The sequence below is a fragment of the Camelus bactrianus genome, chromosome 3 (assembly GCF_048773025.1).
Source record: "Camelus bactrianus isolate YW-2024 breed Bactrian camel chromosome 3, ASM4877302v1, whole genome shotgun sequence".
Lineage (NCBI taxonomy): Eukaryota > Metazoa > Chordata > Mammalia > Artiodactyla > Camelidae > Camelus > Camelus bactrianus.
Genome location: NC_133541.1, coordinates 1,814,682 through 1,835,188, shown reverse-complemented (window position 1 = coordinate 1,835,188; position 20,507 = coordinate 1,814,682). Strand labels below are relative to the sequence as shown.

At 51.7% G+C, this 20,507-nt stretch overlaps 1 protein-coding gene across 7 annotated transcripts in view; it reads right to left on the bottom strand.

Annotated features, from left to right (window-relative positions):
• PLEKHG4B (pleckstrin homology and RhoGEF domain containing G4B) overlaps window positions 1-20,507 on the bottom strand; it is a 58,525-nt gene that overhangs the window by 4,773 nt on the left and 33,245 nt on the right. For 4 of the 7 annotated variants that reach the window (XM_074355396.1, XM_074355401.1, XM_074355406.1 and 1 more), the window contains exons 7-19: window positions 16,334-16,420; window positions 14,007-14,123; window positions 13,601-13,699; window positions 12,845-12,987; window positions 12,196-12,316; window positions 8,774-8,878; window positions 8,557-8,691; window positions 7,135-7,892; window positions 4,102-4,354; window positions 3,037-3,126; window positions 2,733-2,963; window positions 1,366-1,536; window positions 684-864 (exon numbers count right to left, since the gene is read on the bottom strand). In XM_074355396.1, the coding sequence (XP_074211497.1) occupies window positions 684-864; window positions 1,366-1,536; window positions 2,733-2,963; window positions 3,037-3,126; window positions 4,102-4,354; window positions 7,135-7,892; window positions 8,557-8,691; window positions 8,774-8,878; window positions 12,196-12,316; window positions 12,845-12,987; window positions 13,601-13,699; window positions 14,007-14,123; window positions 16,334-16,420 (2,491 nt within the window). The remainder of the gene's footprint in view (window positions 1-683; window positions 865-1,365; window positions 1,537-2,732; window positions 2,964-3,036; window positions 3,127-4,101; window positions 4,355-7,134; window positions 7,893-8,556; window positions 8,692-8,773; window positions 8,879-12,195; window positions 12,317-12,844; window positions 12,988-13,600; window positions 13,700-14,006; window positions 14,124-16,333; window positions 16,421-20,507) is intronic. The other 3 variants (XM_074355404.1, XM_074355413.1, XM_074355418.1) reach the window with 3 other exon arrangements.

Genomic DNA, 20,507 nt, shown 5'->3' with positions numbered 1-20,507 from the left:
GGCTGAGGAGCCACTGGGTGCCCTGAGTACAGCAGCCGTGTGTGTGTGGGCACGCACGCGTGTCTGTACGTATGTTTCTGTATGAGCACATGCATGTCTGTGCATGTTGGTGTGCTGAAGGAGGCAGCAGTTGAGGGTGCTGTGGGGCATCTCTGGTGACAAGTCAAGGCTCTGGCCAGGGTGGCAGGCCCTGAGGGCCAGGTGGTCATGTTTGGATGCTAGGGTGTTAAGGTTTCTCAGGCCTTGGGGTCAAGCCTCGAGGAGCACCTGCTTGGAGGGGTCGCTATGACAATGGTATTTGTAGCAGCCGGGCACCTGGGGGTAGACAGAGGTGCCCCAGTGATGAAGTCAAAGGGAGGAGAGGACGGGGGTGGGGGGCCTTCCCTGCGGGGAGACCACAGGCTGGCCATCAGCGCAGCATCCAGGGGACCAGGGGTCCTTGACAACAGGGTGGGGCAGGAAACTCAACTCAGCAGGTCTGAGGGCGTCTGGGAGCCTGGGTGGGATCCTTCTCTAGCGTGTGGGGCAGGGGTCTTATTCATTGTTCTAAGAGGAAGTGTTGTGTGCTGAGGGGTGGATCCAGGCACTACCCGGTGAATGAGCTGACTGAGGGGCCCTGGGACTGCCCATGACCCATACCCAGCTCTGCATGCAGAGAGGCCCTCCCCTCCGCCCTGCCCCACCTCTGTTCCGCAGCGCCTGCTGCCACAGTATCCTCCTTATGACATCCGTCCAGGCGGTCTTGACCTCTGCGGAGCTCGCCTGGAGGACGTAGGTGTCCTGGGGTTTCCGCCGCCTGCGGAACCAGATCTCAAACCTCAAGCCGCTGTCCCCGATGTTCTCTGTCATCCCAATCTCCGCCGTCTGCAGCCACAAGCACCAAGGGGACCTCAGACTCTTCCCTTTGGACAACCAACTGCTTCCTGGCTGATGTCTGACCCCACACCTCAGTGCTGGAGGTCCCGTCCCCCAGAAACCGAGTGGTTGGCTCGAGGCTGGATGATCGCACTCCTGCCCTGACCGCACAGCTCCCTCGTGGGCCTCAGTCATCCCTTCCCCAGAAAAGTTCCCTGGCACCTCCTCTAAGGACCCCACTGACCAGCTCGGCAGGTGAGGTTTTGGGGTGGGGCCCTTCCCAGGAGACTTCGCCCCCAGGGCCCAGCAGGGGGACAGGTGGGGGCCATGCCTCCTCCGTGTTCTGTTTGCCTTCACCCAAGCCCAAAATGAAGCCACTGGTTGAGGAGACATTTGGGATGTGCACTTGGAGCAGGGAAGGACAAATGTCCCCTCGCAGCCGCTGGAGGCCCAAGGCTCTCCGAATTCAGTGGAAGAACCACAGAAAACAACACACACCGCTGGCACTACCTTGAAGGACTGCGTGTACAGGTACACAGCCCCGCCTCCAGCCGCCCTCTGGGTCTTGCTGAACAGGATGAGGTCCTCGAAGAGGAACACACGCCTCAGGTACTTCTTCCTCCCACAGCAAACGAGGAACTCGTCCTGGCACCTCAGCCGCCCCTGCTCCCTCAGGTCCACCTGCAGGTGAGCGAGCCTCCCTCAGGGAGGGTGGGACCTGACCCCAGCCCTGACCCCTGTGGAGGGCGAGGGCTTGAGCCCCCTCCCCGCTCCTCGCGCTATGCGTCTCTTCCAGCTGGCTGTTCCTGAGTCATAGCCTTTAAGATGAACTGCGACCTTGTGGTCAGTGTTTCCCTGAGTTCTGTGAGCCATGCTCGCAAATTAATTGAACCCTGGGGGGCTTGTGGGAACCCCTGGTTTATAGCCAGTCAGTCAGAAGCACAGGTCATGGCCTGACTTCAGACTGGCGTCTGGAGTGTGTGCAGGGTCAGGGGGTGGTCTCGTGACTGAGCCCTTGGCCTGGGGTCTGACGCCAGCTCTGGGGAGACAGTGTCAGACTGGGCTGGTTGTAGGACACCAGCTGTGCCTGAGACTGGCTGGGATGTGGGTGCTGCATCCATCCGTGGGGGCTGCATGCACACGTCCCCACTCTCTGTGCAGAGGTTACAGTGGAAACTTCTCTTCAATTTTACTTAACTTTCCACCTGACAGCTGCTTTGTCCACTTTAACAAAAGCCCCCTGTCGATGCTGCTGGAGTCTCACTGTGTGTTTAACGCCCAGGCGGTCCTTGGAGCCCGTGTGCCGGCTGTGTTGGGGTGGGGGTCAGGCTGACGTCTCTCTGTGGAAAGCTTCCCGAATGACTGAGCCCTGGGGAGCAGCCTCTCCCACATTTCCCTCCCGTGGATGGCCCTGTCCTTAGTGGCGCTGAGCCCTCCCAAATCGCTCAATCAGATCAGGCCTGTGGGTTCTGGGGGTGACCACCTGGGGCTAATCTGTGGTGTCTTGAGACTCTTAATGCTGCTTTAGCAAGGTACTAGTGTTTCCATTCCGACCAGAGAGTTCTGGGCTTGTCCCGCCTGGGAGGGAGGTCCCATGCTGGTCTTGAGCACTGGCCTCGCCCCTGCCCTCCCTGCCAGCTTCTAGAGGAGGCGAACTGGCAGGTCCAGGCCCAAAGCTTGAGGCCAAGGTCAAATTTTCAGGCATCCAGTTATTTAAAAATTGCCCAACAAGCTGAGGTACATTAAGAGCCATCCTGCCTTCCACACCATGTCTCCCTGGAGCCCCCTCCCCTCCCCTCCGGGTGGGGCTTTGGGGTCTTAAGCGTGGACACTCCCCCGCAGGCCTGCTCTAGCCCACTGGGGCTCGTGGCACTCACGTCGCAGCCGCGGAGGGCGTCCATGGCCAGCAGATCGTTGCCGTGGCGCAGCTGGAAGCAGACCACATCCTCAGCGGCCCGCAGCTCCCCCAGCTCCTGCTCGCGGGTGGGGCAGTGGCTGGCCTCCTTGACCAGGTCCCGGAGCAGCAGTGCGTACTTGCCCAGACGCTGCACTGGCTTCAGCAGGTAGGAGGCCAGGTCCATCCTGTCCCCCAGCTCCCGCTGCTTGTCCTGCAAGGGGGCAGAGGGTCAGCCTGGGCTGCACTGGGCCACGAGGCTCGCAGGCTCACAGGCAGGGGACAACCTTGAAGAAGGCGTTGCCGTGGGTGCAGAGCAGGGCGTCCGACCTTGGCTTGTTCTTGCTATAGAGTGCGTACAGGCCAAACTGCTCTTCCTGCAAAGGAGAGCGGGGTGCCTGAGCTGGCCCGGGGTCAGAACCCGAGCCCGCCCAGCCCTGTAGGTCTCCCTGCAGTCAGGAGAGGGGACCCTGCTGCATTAGACACTGCCAGCTCCCCAAGCATGGTGGGAGCTCCTGGGGTCAATGCCACAGTCCTAGAATCGGTCTTAAAGTACCGAGCATTGGGGAAGAGGCGAGGGGGCTGCTCAGAGTGCAGGCCTGTGGATAGTCTGCAATATTCATTAACATTTAAAATTCTCAGGATTGCTGTCAACATAAAACAACATGGAAGTTGCACGTTATGGCAAAAAGCTCTTAAGAAATGGCTGAAAAGACACAACGTGAGGTTTCTTTCGAGCACGGGCATTTGGTCACGGTGATTCACACATGATAACCAGCACAGACACTGCCCCAGGGCCCTGAACGGTGCTTGGTACTACTTGTTGAAAGAGCTTTCTTTTCAGAGTAAATTAAGGATTTTATTGAAGACTCAACATTCACGACTGCGAGGAGACTTATCTCAGACTAATCTGTGCGTCCACGTGGCTCCCAGAACTGGCCAGGCAGGTCCTAGGGCCCACCTGGAGGAGAGCGGGGCGGGCTCACAGGAGGCCTGTGACAGGGACTAGGTGGGCTTCCTACATGCAGGGAGCAAACTGGTTTTGGAATTTTCTTTTGGCCAACCAGCCTCAAGTGATGAGCAGCAGGGCTGTGGACAGATTAGGTGTGATGACGCAGGTGCAGCCCCTGTGCCAGGGCTCTTGACGAGGGTGCCATCCACTGATACGAGGGGTGGAGAGCCCAGAGCTGGGAGACCTACGGGCTGTGGTCTCTGCCTATCGACGGTGGTGACTGTTAGGGACGCGTCTCCCGACCCGGACGCAGGGATCCACCCGCTTGAAATGTGGGTGTCTCCCAGGAGGCGCTGGGCTGGCCTTGCGCTGCCCCCACACTGGGCCTGGGGGTACTCACGTGTCTCAGGAACCCGCGGCCCACGTCCAAGGGGCAGTGCCTGCAGCGCTCCAGCTCCTGGAGGAAGTGCTGGCGGTGGAAGGTGTAGAGCTTCTCCCAGTTCCCAAAGATGACACCACACTTCCCTCGCAGGTCCTGGGGCAGGTCGGTCCTCTCCACTTCTGGAAAGTAGTTGTCGATGACGTATCCTAAGGACCTCACGTACTCCCTCTCTGTGAAGATCATCTCGGCCACTATGTGCTGCAGTCGGCTGCTGGAAGACAGAGCCGGAGGGAATGCTCAGGCCAGCGGCTGGCGGCCTCATGAGGCTCCTGCCTCGTGAGAAACAGAAGAGGCTGAAACTCCAGAGAAGTTAACAGGGTTACACACAGCAGAGATGCACAAAAAAGACTCCCATAAGGTTTCCTGTCTTTGGCAACGAATAGCTTTGAGCATGCTGCATATCTGTTACTGGAGTTGCTCCTCTGAGATGAGAAAAGACAAGAAGCAAAAAAAAAAACAAAACATTAAAAAGGGTGGGGAGGGTGTAGCTCAGTGGTAGAGTTGCACACCTAGCATGCACGAGGTCCTGGTTTCAATCCCCAGCACCTCCATCAAAAAACCAAGTAAATAAACCTAATTACTGCCCCTCTGCTGCGAAAATACATAATACATACACAATACATACGTACATACATACACACACAATACATACGTACATATATACATACATACACAACACATACGTACATACATACATATGTACATACGTACGTACATACGTACGTAGTACATACATACACACAATACATACGCACGTATGTACATACACAATACATACGTACATGCATACATACGCATGTACGTACATACGTACATACAAGCAGTAGCATGGAGGGGTTATAGCGGGAAGAACATTGCTGTACAAGCACTTCCACGCTGTGACCACGCTTTTCCAGGGAAAACCCTTCGGGAAACTGAGGAGGAGATTCGCAGGCTCCCTAAAGTCACCCCCAGGTCCAGCTGGTTTGACCCCTGCACCCTCTTTGAGGGTCAGCTCTGGCAAGAGGAAGATTCGCAGGCCCCCTACAGCAAGCCCTCTGCCAAGAAGGCTGTAGTGGACATTTATGAGAAGACAGGCTCCTGACACACACAAGTCAGCTTTACTTAGCGGCATCCAACCCAGAGGCAGAGAAGCAGCTGGAGCAGAAGACAGAGACCCGGCCTAGGCCCGGAATGGTGCAGGCAGAGATGGGCAGCAGCAGACACCGCCTCCCTGCCTGGGCTGGGTCCCCCTGCAAGGGCTCCCTGGGCTCTGGCTGGTGTGGGGTCCATGCAGCTATGCACTTCTGTCCTGCAGATGGCACCCACCAACTGCACTTTGAAGTTGTGGTCGCTGGTGAACTGGCCCCATCATGAGTAACGAGGCTCATTGCTTCTCTACCCTGTGATGGCACCCTACCAGTGACCTTCTTAAACTGCTCAACCCTGTTGACACCAATGGGAGCTGGCAGGTGTTTTCTGCCATTATTTGTCCTTACTTGAGGTTTTTTTTTTTTTTTTTCAGGTGGGAAAAAAAGCACTATGGTCAGAATGCTGTGAGCTCATCTGTTTGCAGCAGACCCGGGCTGCCCCATTCCACAGCACAGAACAGACTTTATAGGTGCTTTTTGCTTCTGGGAAGACAGCACCTTCTGCTCATCAGGGTCCTGGAGCTGTGGTGCGAGATGCCCCCACACACCAGAGGGCCCTGTTGACATTCACTGAAAACGTGTCCTTTAACACCCAGAATTAAAACACACACACCAGTTGGTCTGGAGAGTTGGACCAAGTAAATGGACATTGACTCACGAGGTCATAAGGGCTAGAAATTTCTGTGGAAATGACTGCTGGCCAGGGGACAGGAGCTCCCTCTGGACAACAGGCAGCAGGTCTGGATTTCCAGGGAAGATGGGGTGGTTCACATGAAGCCCCCGCCCTGGCCCTGGTGTGTGAGGACTTCCTGGCTGCATGGAGTCCTGGTGACCAGACCTGGGCTTGGGGGTTCCAGGCTTGTGAACAGTGTAGGGGGACATGTCACCTGCGGCAAAGTCAGGACAGCTTCATAAGCCTGCTCCCTCCCTGACCCCAGACATCCACTCTGGGTGACCGTGTGGCCCTTTGCGAGTGGACCGGCTAACTCCTGCCTTCTGCTGTCTCGAAAACTTAAGGAGCCAGCAGGCCGCCCACAACATGCACCCCTGCCACCTCCTCGTCCCCTACAAGGTTCCACCTTTAACAAGGTAGAAGGTGTTTCAGAGGAGAATTCTATAACCATCTCAGTTCAGATTCAAGCTGCTTTCTGGAGGAAGCACACATGGGCCCTTCATGTGAGCAAAAAACCCCCAGGAGGACGCCCCCTCCAGCCCAGTGCTCACTGTGAACAGGGACAAGCAACTCAGAGGCTGCGAGGCCAGGCCAGTGCCGCCGACCACCACTGGGGTGGGCGGGGCCCTCGACCACTTTTTATCCCAACAACTAACAAAAAGTATCTTTCTGCAAACATCTTCCTATAGATTTAACAAACTGAAATAAACATCTTTGGGCAACAGATAAACAAGCACACTTCTTACCTCAATACTTAGAGACTTTTTAAAAAGCAGTTTTTAAGGTAATTTATTCATATTGTGGGCTCGACTCGCTTATTATGATTTTCTACAAATGGACTCTAAATAACTCGGGTTGGTTGTTTAACCATCAGAGCGGGTGTACTAGGTCACCACATGCCCAGAAAAGGAAGCAGTTTTCAGGATTCTGTTCTGAGCACAGGGAGGTAACTAATGTCATGTTTAAATTCAGACCTGAGCATTTCTACCTGGACTGAATGGGGTGGGCCTGTAGGGTGTCTGTGGATTTCCCACCTTGCAGAAGCACACTTAACAGCTTTGGGTTTCTAGGTCCCCCCTGACCACCTGGCCCACAGGCCGGTCTAGGTCCCCAATGACTACCAGGCCCTCAGGCCGGTCTAGGTCCCCCTGACCACCAGGCTCGCAGGCTGGGGGGAATTAACCTTACCTTTCTGCTTGCCCCTGCCTGTCCTCTGCAGTGGGGTGGATCCTGGAGGGAGAGGACAGACTCCGGTTCCGAGGGACCAGGGGGCTCTCGGCACGTGGCCTCGGCAGGGGCTGCTTCTCTGAGGTCGCGATGCTGGTCACCTCCACTCCTTTGATAAAGATCTCATTGTGGCCTGGCTGGTGGGAGTCCCTGGGGTCACTCTCAGGTGGAGGAATCTCAAAGCTTTGTGTTTTTCTCATAATTTTCTTCAGGGGGTGCCTCCTGGGCTGGGAAGCTGGTGTCTGGAAGGGCTCAGAGGAGCCTGTGGAGCTGCTGTTCTGGTCCTGCACACCTGTGCCCAGGTGCTCACCCTCCTGCCCACACAGAGTAGCCTGTCCAGGGCGGCTGGGCAGCCGTCGGGACGACTCTCCAGTGCAGCCCTCAGGGTCACTGACGAGGGTCCAGGCAGGCTCAGGGGGCTGCTCCTCCAGCCCCCGGGCAAGCTCATGATTCGGGGGGCTCTGGACCACAGGCGGGGTGCTAGGGCCCAGGGCTGCCTCTCCACAGGCCTCTTGCCAGGGGAGTCGGGTCTGCTGGCACTGCAGCCACGAGGTGTGCCCCTGAGGCAGTGCCTGCTGGCCGCCCAGGCCCGACACTGCCACACTCGCCCTGGGGAGGCTCTGCATGGGTGGCTCTGTGGTCTCCTGGTGACAACGCTTCAGATCCTCAGCAACCAGGTGTTCCAGGCACTCACTGCACTGCGGTGTCCACCTGCTCACCTGCACAGCAAAGGAGGGCACTGGTCAGAGCAATGAGGGATGGTCATGGCCCAGATGGCCTGGTGGGCCCCACTCAGTAGCTTGTAGCCAACAAGCAACTGGAGTAAACTCAGGTCATGCTTGTCCTGCTGACAAGGTCGCCCAAACCAAGGACCAGGGTGAGTCAAAGGCCAGAGTGAGAGGAAGACCCTCGGCCCACAGGGACAACTGCTGACCAGACTTGACTGGGGGCCTCAGGGCTGGAGAGACCATGAAGCAATCCACACCTCTGCCTGGTGTGGGAGCCCGAGGGGCAGAGACAGGGCAGAGAGTTCCTGCCCTGCCCTGGCCCCTTGGATTCTGTGTCCTGAGGGCTCTGGCCCTGGCGCCTACACGGTGGGCAATTCTAGGGCACTGCAAGTGTGCAGGTGCCTGACATGGGCAGTGATGGTTTCGAAGCTTTTATCACTGAACTGGCAAACGTGAAATAAAGCTCACGTGTCCCTGTGGCCTATCTGTCTGGTACGATAAATAAACTCTTCACAGGTCTATGGAGAGCCTAGGGGCGGTCTGACAGGGGCGCTGCAGCCATCCCAGAGCCCGGCCTGCTCGGGCCCCAGACGACACTCAGCGAGTGCCAGCAGCAAAGCATTGGGCCCAGGAGAGACTGCGCTGGGGCTCTTACCTCCTCGCAGAACTCCCCCTCCCTCTGCTCCGCCTGGCTGGCTGTGGTGCTTAGACTCCTTCTCAAGTCCTGGGTCACCTCCTCTGTGCCTGGAGCGCTCCCTCCCGTCGGCCCCAGTCCTCTCTGACAGTACCGCTGCGGCCCAAGAAGCAAACAATCAGAACAAGCCCTGGCACTTCCTCTGGGCATCCCTGCGTGTATCCTGGGGGGCACCCACCATCTGCCTGTCCTGGGGCGCCTGCCTTTGCTTCATGCTTCCCAGAGAGAGCAGCTCCAAAGGCCCGAGGAGTTCCTCCCCTCCTTTTCCAAGCCACGATTTGATCTATGTAGGAAAAGAAGGGTTTACTTTTATACATGTGAAGGAGTCCAGATCTAAGATTTCGGAGGATGCAGGAGGCGTCAGACGCCTCCTCAGGGCTGGTACACCTGGTTCCTACAGCCATACACCTTGTCTTGACACATCTCCTGACTGCGTCCTACATAATCATGGCAACGAAGGCCACGCAGCTGCAGGTGGAACCACTGTTCTGACACTTGTGCTTTTTCAGTCTGTGGATGGGGCTGGGGAGGGATGACCACAGATCTCTGTAGCTCAAGTTTATAACTATTTTCATTGTTTGGAAAAGGAAATTAAGGTCATTGAAAAATAGATCCAGACGTTTCCATTTCAAATTTGTTACTATGGTACCCAAACCCCAGAAATACTCTTCAGGCTGGTGGCGCTGGGACTCTGGAGGGCCACTGGGAGATGGAGGGGTGATGGCAGGCCCACCCGCAATGCAGCCCCACCAGGTCAAGGTTGTTGCTTTAGAGACACAAGTCCCATGGCAACAACACTGGGCTCACACTGAGCGCGTCAAAGGTAAGCCTTCATTTCCACGAGCAGTTCTTGCCACAAAGCAATGCAGGGGCATCTGGTTGTTTTCACCCAGGAAAAGGTTTGTTATTAAAAATAGAGCCATCGGGCTAGATCTGCAACCAGAATAATTGTGTTCAATGGTCTCAGATGTAAGAGCAGAGGAGAGAGACCAGTGTATGTGCTCTTTGTGGACAGAGTCATGGAAAACACCATGAACCCAGATTTTTTGTGAGGAAGCTTCTGGAACTGCCAGGTGAGAAGGAGGAATGGGTCAGCAGAGCAGAGGCACCTTATCGGTGGAGTCCCAAAATAAATAAATTCCAGTTGGTTTGGAGAATTAAATGGAAAAATTCAAACCATGAAAGTCTTTTGATGGAATACTTTAGTCGTTCTGTAGCCTTAAGGTAGGAAAGGCCATTTAAATCATAAGTAAGATGAAAGGACAAATTACAAATACTTGCAACACAATCAAAGGATTAGAAGTAACACAGTGGAACTATTGCAAATTGTTGAGAAATTGGCCAAATGCACGAAAAAGCAATTTATTAGAGAATAAATAAAAATAACCAATAAACATATGACAAAAACATTCAATTGTAGCATAAAAAATCTGAACTCAGACAGTGATGAGCCATTTTATCTTCACCTGTCAGACTGGCAAATGAGAAAGTGGGCCTTGAAAGGATGCAGAGAGCGCAGGCCGGCCACGGTCAGAGGGCCACTGACAGGTGTGCGAAAACCTTAGAAAATGCGTGCTCTGACCTGCCATCCCAGCCTAGTAACTTGCAAACACTCACAAGGTGTGAAGCCCATGGGGTGACTTCTGTAACAGCCAACAGTGGGACAGAGCCCAGGAACCTCCCGCTGGAGTCTGCAGCACCCACCCCCCACCCCGGCCCCAGTCAGGGCCGAGCAGAGCTGCATGTGCAGCACGAGCCCACTCTGGTGAAACCTATTTCCTTGCTAATTCTTCCACAGTGTGCATGCATTTCTCAGGTCAAAAAGACAATTTAACATGCTATATAGGATGATTTCATTTTTAGGTTAAAATGAGTTTAGTTTTGGGCAGAGATGGCAGATTAAAACATAACTAATTTTGCTCCTTCCTGAAGCACTGCTGAAATTTTAGTAAACTCTTTTAAGGTATAAAGGGTGGGGACAGGGGACAGCAGACAGCCAGGAAAGGCAGGGGCAGTGGGGGCCCCTGGGGCATCTTGAGAGGTCGGGAAACTGAGGGGGAGGCGACGTAGACTGGGGGTGCTGTGGAGGGGCAGGAGCCCCACGTGCACACCCCACCCCACCCTGCAGGGCCTGGGGTGTTCTCTGCAGAGGATGAGGCAGGCAGGAGGCCAGTGGACACTCAGTCTCATCTCCTCCCTGACCTGCAGGTGCCTCTAGAGGGATGACCAGCCCAGGAAGAGGGACCAGCACAAAGCCTCCAATGGCCCATCCTCACCAGTGACCTGGGCAGCAGCCCAGGGTCACCAGGGAGCCTCAAGCATGAAAAGGAGAAGCCAGAACAAGCCTGCAGAAACCCCCTTGGAGGGGCAGAGGCTGGCCAGACACCACGGTCAGTATTTCAGGTGCTGTGAAGAGGGGACGCTGAGAGGAACCAGCAAACAGAAACTGCAAGGAAACTAAGAACGTTTGAGAAGAAGGAAGAACTCTCAAGCGGGGTAAACGCTAAAGTCGAGAAAACCTATGCTGAAGGTGGAGGAAGACTGGCGACACCAAAGGTGGAACAGGAGGAAAATGAGTGAGCCAGCAGCAAGCGCGGGATCCAGGAAACCCCAGAGTTCCCAGAGCAGGGGGCCGGGGTTGGCCAAGGAGGTGCTCTGAGGCCCTGGGTGGACGAGCGTCCAGTGAGAAGCAGGGCGCAGACCGAAGTCAAAAGCAGGGCAGAGCAGGCTCTCGGCGGCACCCCATGAAGTTAAATGACCCAGAGTCACCACTGGGAAGACAAGCTACTGAGAAATGTGAAGCCAGAAAAGATATCATCGGACACGCAGGTCTTTCTCCAGAAAGCCCTGAAGCATATTTATAATAAAATACATGATGTATAAGAAATAACAGGCCCTACAGGACAGGGAATTGGCCCCACAGGGTGGAGGAGGAGGCAGAGGAGACCCCCACTCCAGGACTTCCCAAGGACAGAGGAGCCCCAGGCAGGGCCGCCTCCAGGGCGGGGTGTCCTGAGTCAGCCACACTCCAGGCGGCCACCACCAGGACTTGGCCAGCTGGTCAGGCTCTTACCTGTGCTCCTGCCCAGGGGTGCTGGCAGTCTCTCGTTCCCTTCCCTGAAGCCTGGATAAGCTGTGTCACCGTCTCCCATCACCTGGGCCCCTGCTGGCCCATGGCGGGGAGCTGGAGTTGTTTGTGGGGAGACCAGGGAGGGAAAATACACAGCATACACACCCTACCGGGTCTGCTGGCCATCCTGGGGACTCCTACCCTGCCTGCCCCATGGCAAGCTGCCACCAGAGGGACGCAGAGGCCACAAGCATCCAGCATCTCCCAGTCCCTCTTCCTGTCGCCCAATGTTGCTGGCTGTGCGGGGGCTCCAGGCTACACACTCATAACTTGGACTTAGTGCTTCATGAAATAATACAGATTTCACTTGAAAATACATACAAACTTTTAAAAAGCCTTATATGCCTATGTATGTGAAAAGACTCTAGATTAAAATACTGAGTGTTACACCAGTCATTTTAGGTGGCAGAGACCAACCTGGTCCCATACTTCCTGGATCCCTGACTGGTTGCCTCCCCGTGGACACTGACCTGGTCACCTCCTTCCTGTAGACTCTCCAGCTCCTGCAGACACCTGTTGGATGCAAGGACCAGCCTGTGGACCTCCTCATCCACTTGGTTGTACAGCCTGGAGGCAGCCTCGATAGCATCTCTGGAAAGAGAAGGCAGCAGTCGGTGTGGTGTCCTGATCACCTGTTTGTTCACAGCCAGTCCCCAAGCAACGTCTGTTGTGACCACCTGGTTACAAACACAACTGCACTCTCTACATCTAACAGAAATGGAAGCCAGAGGAGGCTCACGGCCCAAGCAGGCCCACAGACTGTGATCTGTGATGCCCCACCAGCCATGGGCTCAGACACTGCACTGGTGGCAGAGGAAGGGTGCTGGGTGGACCCAGCACCACGAGGGAATGACGAGGAAGCACTCGCTTAGGACAGACTGCTGAATCCCATGAAATGAATTCTGTCTCTACTTGAGCCCTAGAGGAATCTGCTAGGCTTTCCCTTGGTTCTGGAGGGAATTGAGCTCTAGTCAGTCACAGAGTGTCCGTCAGTGGAATGGAGGTTTGAACTCCTTGGAGACACTGCATGTGATGGAGATGCGCCTCCCCTGACCAGGCAGAACACTGGGAATTGCCATGGGTGGGCTGCAGTCCAGCGTGGCTCTGGGGGACACTCACCGGCAGTCTTGGCTGGCACCAAAGCCCTCCCTTCTCAGCTGGGCCAGCACGGTGCCACCTTCCAGCCGGAGGGCCACCAACACTGCGTCCTCCAGGACATGCTTCATCACTGCCTTGTGCCTGCTGATCAACACTGCGACCTCCTGCACGGGGTGGGAGAAACACGCATGGAACTCCTCCTCCAGGCCACTCCTCTTAAGCCTAGCACTACGTGGACATGTTGGCTCCGACCCATGTCCCTTCTCCTTCAACTGAGCTTAAAGTGCGGCGGGTCGGGCACATCCACACTTGCCACCCTGGACCAGCAGGAAGGCAGCACAGCCTCAGATGCCCTCGGCCAAGGGAAGGAAGAGCTGAGGGTAGGTAGAAAGAGGAGAGCTTGAAGGCAGCAGCAAGAGACCCCGGCATTTAGATGAGGCCAGCGGATTTCACCGCACACCCTGGGCGCTGTCTCCAGGTCCTGGGTTCCTAAGCCATCGAGGTCCCTCCCACCAGTCCACCTCTGTGTCTCACTCCTAACAGCAATTACTTGTGCCTTGGCGGCGCATCAGCAAATGTAGTGGTGATGTTTCTCTTCTGGGCGGAGTGGGACTTTTATGGTCACAAAGGGGAGGAAGTGGTTTGGAAGATTTTTGCTAATTGAAAGGGATATAGAGTCAAAACGGGCTCAAAAATTTCCACTGTAAATGATGGTTTTGGCCAAACCTCTGTGTTCCCACCCACCTGTCAAATAAAACAAAATGCACAAGAACCTACCTGTGCTGTGCTCGGGGTCCTGGGGGTGTTCAGGGAGCGGACTGAGTGTTGTAGGAAAACAATGGCCTCCTCGCAGTTTGTGGTGAAAGGGTCCAGCTTCTGTTGAGGTTTGAGAGGCAGGAGACAGAAATGCAGGTTCTGTTAGGTGCTGAACCAGCAGTAGCGAGTTCCCAAGTTGTAAAGCCTGCTGTCCAGTCGCCCAGTGGCCTCCAAGTGTCCACAGAAGCCTCTGCTCTGCCCAGGGCTGGGTATCTTGAGCCCGCCACTGTGCGGCTGTCCAGAAACAGACTGTGGATAGTGACTGTGACTCAGGGGGGTGACAGCCTTTTCTGATTTGAGTGAACACATGCATCCGAGGAGAAGCCCAGGAGACTGGCCCAGGCAGCAGCTGTGAGCTGCATCTTACCTGACGGAAGCAGAGCCAGGCACTGTGGCTGTAGGGAAGGGAGCCCTCGAGGTCTGCAGTCAGCTGGGAGCAGTCGATGAGTCTGTGCAGGGCCTTCAGGGAGCCCACGAGCTCACACTGCCAAGGACAGGCGTTCACTGGTCACGGCCACAGAGGCAGCTCTCAGGAAAACCCCTAGAATGGCTCACTCCTGGGAGAACTGGTCTTCCTGGGATGAGGGCATTGAGAGGCAAGTTTGGGGTTCAGCTATCCTGCCTGCTGGCAGCAATACTGGAGGGCATGTGACTGGATACAGGTGTGAAGGTGAGATGTGAAAGGAGAAGGCAGCAAAGAGAAATGAAGGAAAGGCCAAAGGAATGGAGAAATCAGGGAAGAAGAGAAGGAAGATGCTGGCAGGAAAAGGCAGAGGACACATCACAGATGAGCTACCTCTGGTCTGGCACGTTGCCCCTCCTGACACAGACCCATTACGCCCGCTGAGTGTCATGACACCCATCTGAGAGCTCTGCAGGGTGAGCACAACCAGGCTACGGTGGAGGCAGCTGAACCTGTGTAAAAGGACCAGCGTGGGTGGCTCCTCGCTTTTGTGGCTTTGGTCTGAAGGCAGGTGGCCAATATGGTGGGACTGGTGTGGCTGAAGCTCAGATAGAAAATGGGCATCTTTCTGGCCTGAACAGCCAGAGGATTGAGCTGGGGTAGAAAGTGAAGGTCAGTTTCCACAGCGGAGAAAGCAGGGGAAGGGAGCTCCAGCCGTGTGTAGCTGGACCCACACAGCTGATCGTTTTCAGTCTAATCAAGCAAACGCTCACTAAAACAGCATTCTATGAAAGTTTGTAACAGGATCCAGTTTCTACAATAGGATGCTGACAATGTCCAGGATACAATCCAAAATTACTTGACATACAAAGAACCAGGAAAATGTGACACTCTGAAGGGAAAAAATGATCGACAGAGACCAACCCAGAAGAGACACAGACGTCAAAACTAGACAAGGACTTAAAATTTAAAGCAGCTATTACAACTATGCTTGATGATATATAGGAAAAATGTTTGAAATTAATGAAAGGATAGGAAATCTTTGCAGAGGTACAGAAAATGTATTTTAAAACCCACTGAAAATTTTATAGCTGAAAAATACTATAGCTGAACTAAAAAAATTCACTGGATGGGCTTAATAGCTGAATGGAGATGACAGACTTGAAGATACATCAATAGAGACGATCTGATCTGAAGAAGAGAGAAGAAAAAAGTGAAAAGCGGGGAGGGTATAGCTCAAGTGGTAGAGCACAGGCTTAGCAAACAAAAGGTACTGGGTTCAATCCCCAGTACCTCCTCTAAAAATAAATAAGTAAATCTAACTACCTCTCCCCACCAACATAAATAAATAAATAAATAAAAATATGTTAAAGAAACTTTAAAAAAATTAAAAAAAGAAAAACCTCCAGATTCTTAAAGGTTTATGGGACAGTATCAGTAACGTATATGTAATTTAAATCAAGAGAAAAGAGAATGAGGCAAAAAAGACTCTTTAGAAATAATGACTTAAAACTTCCTAAATTTGGTAATAAGCATAAAAGTAAAAGTTCAAGAAGTTCAGCCAAACCTAACAGGATAAGTAAGAAGAAACCAGGCTGAGTCACATTACAGTCCATTTGCTAAAAAGAAAGAGAAAATCTCAGAAGTAGGTTTCCTATAGATGAGTAATTTTTGATTTACTATGAACTTTTCATCAGAAACTATGCAGGCCAGAAGACAACAGGACAACATCTTTAAAGTCCTGAAAAACAAACAAGCAAACAAACAAAAAACCTACTGTCAAGCCGAATTCTACACCCAGCAAAAATATCCTTCAGGAACGAAGGCTAAGTGGGGGAGGGTATAGCTCAGCAGTGGAGCACATGCCTAGCATGCGTGAGGTCCTGGGTTCAATCCCCAGTACCACCACTAAATAAATAAGTAAACAAATCTAATTGCTTCCCCCCAACCAAAATAAATAAATAAAATTAGACTGCTTTAAAAAGGAAAAAGAATGAAGGCAAAGTAAAGACATTTTCAGATAAAAGAGAAAGAAGCAAGAAGAAAGAGGAGGAAAGAAAACAAAAGAGGTTGAGAAAAAAGACCAGATATTTAAAAGTTTTCTGCTATTATGTTCTGCAGGGCACCCACAAGAATTCAAGGGATCGGAGACAGGTTTCTAGCCTCCTGTACGGATGCAACCAGAACCTACAGAAACTCTTCAATATGTTTTATCTCATCCAGGTGCCTTACTTTCCAGTTTTATGCATCACTCAGTGCCACCTCTTATGCTGAGGGTCTAAAACCATTACCTGAATTATTGCATCCTTGTCAGGCCTGAATGCTGATTCTTTATCCACCAATAGCAAAATACTATGGATTATGGGAGGAGATGTGTTCTGAAATTAGAAAGAAATATTGATTCACTTTCTAATTTTTAACTTCATTGAGCTAATAGAATTGTCCAATTTTAATTGGTTCTACTTCTATTTTGATATTTTCCCAAAGAAGCTAGAACACATAAAATGTAGTTGCTTTTGCTCTGAGTGTGAAGTATTTGCCCTTACGAATTTGTAATCAGGTTTACTGGTTATAATTTACATAAAGTAAAATTCATCCTTTTTGGTGTACAGTTCTCTAAGTCTTGACATAGCTTATAGTCATGTCACCACCACCACCATCAAGATAAACAGCAGTTTGGCTCCCCCTCCAAATTTTTTCACACACCTTAGTAGTCAGGCCCCTGGCAACCACCGATCTGTTTTCCGTCTCAATAAATTTGCCTTTTCCAGATGTCATAAAACAGACTCATGCAGTACTGGCTTCTCTCACTTAGCATGGTGCCCTGAAGTCCATCCAAGTTGCTGTGAGATCAGTGGTCATTCCTCCCACCGCTGGGTCGTAGCCCACCAAACACAGGCATCCATTCAGCAGATGGAGTACATGTGGGTCATTTCCAGGGTTTTTTTGTTTTTGTTTTTTTTTTTGCTTTTTAAAAAATTTGTTTTCATTTTTATTACTATTTTTAATTGGAGTGAAGTCAATTACCATGTGTCAATTTCCAGTGTACAGCACAATGTCCCAGTCATGCATGTACAGACATACATTTGTTTTTGTATTTTTTCCATTAAAGGTTATTACAAAATATTGAACATAGTTCCTTGTGCTGTACAACAGAAACCTTTTTTTAAAATCCATTTTTATGTATAGTGCCTAACATTTGTAAATCTCAAACATTTCTGGTTTTTGACGATCATAAACAAAGCCGCTGTAAATGCTGTGTTTCCATTTCTTTCCTGTAAGCATCCAGCCATGGATACTTAGCTGGGAGCTAAGTAAGTGTGTGTTCAGCTTCTGAAGAGACAGCCAAACAGTCTTCCTGAGTGGCCACGCTGCCCTGCGCTCCGCCAGCAGCACACCGAGCTCTTACTCTGGCACGTTTGTGGTGGTTGTGTGTGTGATTTCATTTTGGTTTTAAGGTGCATTTCTCCAGTGACTGATGATGCTGAGCATATTTTTATGTGCTTACTTGCCGTTTATCAATCTTTTTTGGTGAAGTGTGCTTAAATATTTTGCCCACATTTTACTGGGTTGTTTGTTTTCTTATTATTGAGTGTTAAGACTTTATATATACTGGGTTCAAGTCCTCCATCAGATACATGTTTTGCAAACATTTTATCACAGTCTTGGCTCTGCATTTTCATTTTGGTTAGTGTCTTTTGAGGAGAAGTTTTAAATTTTGATGAAGCCCAATTTATCATTTTTTTCTTTTATGGATTATGCTATTGTGGTTGAGCTAAGAAATACTTGCCTAAACCCAGGTCATGAAGATTTTCTGTTTTCTTCTGGTGGCTTTGTAGTTTTAGATTTTACATATAGGTCTATGACCCATTTTCAGTTAATTTTTGTACATCATATGAGGTATGTGTTGAGGATTTCTTTTTTTTTCCTTTTCTTTTGCATACAGGTGTACAATTGTTCCAACTCTACTGGTTGAAAAAAATCTTATTTTTTGATGTGTCTATGACTTTAATCTAACCTCCTTGGTTTCTGTTTGCTAGATTATATTGAGGCCAGATCATTCAGCAGTAAAATACTTTTATGTACCCAGAGTTTCTTCATTTATATTTCTTAAGGCTTTATTTTTTAACACTTTCTTGTAGTGATAAATTTTAGGCTTTTTTGTTATCCCCTGTTTTGAAAGGAACTTAATAGATGGGCCTCAGAACTAACTGATGTCTTGTTTGCATTAAGTCCATCGTATATACTTAGATCTTTGTTAAGTGGCTTCTTGTGCACGACGCTCTGTAAATATCTGTTGAATGAATAAGCCATAGAAAAGCCATAGAAAGACCATCTTGCTTTCTTATTTTAGAGCCATATTCTGTTTCATTCAGTTTAGCTAAAATTTTGAGTTATCAGGCATTAAAACTACAAACAGTTTGGCAAACTGTTTTATATTTCTCATATATTCCTATTTGAGTGAATTTTTACTATTAGGATATTACTATTGCAAAGAGAATTACTGTTAATTCTCAGAAAAGTGAGAACAGTTAGTGCTTTGTGACAATCACTATGTTGAGAGTGGGGCAGGAATGAGCAAATTCTTAAAATGTTTTTCCACCGAGAAAAAATAAAATTTTTTTAAATGGAAGGCTTTTATCATATCTGAACTTTAGTAATTTAATAAATTTGAAGTATACTTACTTGAGGTAAATGTGAAAAAGAGTTGAAATTTTTGCCCTCTGTAAAAATATTTACTTTTTTACATCCCTTAAAAATTAAACTGAAAATGGACACGTGACCCTTAAATTTCAGCTTGTTGTTACCCCTTCTCTTGTGTGGATCACAATCTTGCTGTCGGCAGAGCCCAAACTGGGGTGGGGGGGGGCCTGCAAGGCCAGCTTCTCCATCCGCAAGGTCCTCAGGGAGGTCTGAACGCCAGTTTTAAAGAATCGTTCTGTCCAGATGTGGAAAAGAATTGGGTTTTGGCTCGCACCCCGTCACGAAGCTCCTTAGACTATTTGCTTGTGATAGAAGTCCATGATGTAGCTTATGTCTCCCCGGCTCCCAGCTTCTGCTCTGGGAGATACGTAGGTGGACAGGGACCGTCTCTCTCTGGGCTCGTCTTCTCCGTGGGACTCAAGGGGCCCAGGATCTAAGGGAAGTCTGTACAAAATAAATGCTGGGAAAACTGGTAAGCGGAAAGGTAGGTGCTTCTGGGCTGATTTGTCCAGTCTGCCTAGAGCTCAGATCGGCAGCTGACGGTGGGGCCTGTCTGGGGCTCGCGCAGGTGAGGAAGCGCTGCAGACTCTCCACAAAAGACTCGGTCGTCTCTGTTCGAAGCTGGACACTTGATTTTCCTTGCTCCTTGGCATTGCCAATATTCATGTTTTTGTCGAATGCCAAAGGAGCAAAACCACCAAGTCCTCCGGCTTCAGGAAATGCCTGTGGAAGCGTGTGGGTATGGGCATGCACCTGCGTCTCCTGCTTGTGCTGCCCTGCTTTGCTCCCAGTCCAGCACACAGCACACCCAGCATGCACACGGACCAGCACGTACACGGACCAGCACACACATGCCATGGCACACACGCCTCTCCTCCTACCTGGAACTTTGGGTCGTCTCCCCAGGCCTCTCTGGCCAGGCCCACCCAGCCCCTGCCCTGCGCACAGCCTGTCTGCTGGGCTCCCAGTTCCTACTGTTTCATCTCCAGCGGACCAGATTTGCCCCAACCTTGTCACTGAATCTTTCCTTGAAAGAACTCCTGTTCAGTGTTCCCAAAACTTAGGAACCGGGGGGAGAACAGTGAGCTGTCTGCACCACTAGCAGAGACAGAACTTGAGGAGCTCAGAGAGCCTGTGGAGCAGCTGGACAGGCTTCTGGGCACCTGTGAGAGCCCAGACCCCAGCGCCGTGCTGGGTGCACAGGGGCCCCTATACACACATCTAAGGGAGACAAAATTTTCAGGCTCCTGTCTGGCTCTGGGTCCCTGAGACATCCCAGTGGTGCCTCTCTCCCCATTCCAGGGACTCCCATTTCCCTCTGGATTTTACTCATGACCTGGAATCCAGGATGGGGCTCCCTGAGGCCACTGCTAGACCACCTCCCTGGACCCCATCCCAGAGGGCTCTCAGGAGTCCTGGGCACCAAAGTCCAGAGCCCTCTCCCCGCCGTGAGCAGCAGCTGCCTCTCCAGGCTTCTGTCCCTGTCTGGGAGGTGACAGACCACCCTGCACCCCGACTTAGTCAGACGTTAGACATGGACATGCTGTGAAGGGGAGGTCACTACCATTCCTGCCAAGTCAGGACACGAGCCTGCATGACTGATCCTGGCCAGCTGGGCTGGTAAGGTTTGCAGCAAGACCCGGAGGGGGCGCGTGGTCCGATGGGGACAGGAGAGGGCTCTCTGCTCTGTTCCTTCTGAGCTCAGGCCCTCCCCATACCTCCAGGTCCAGGCAGAGGGAGCTCTGCTGCAGTTCCCCTGCA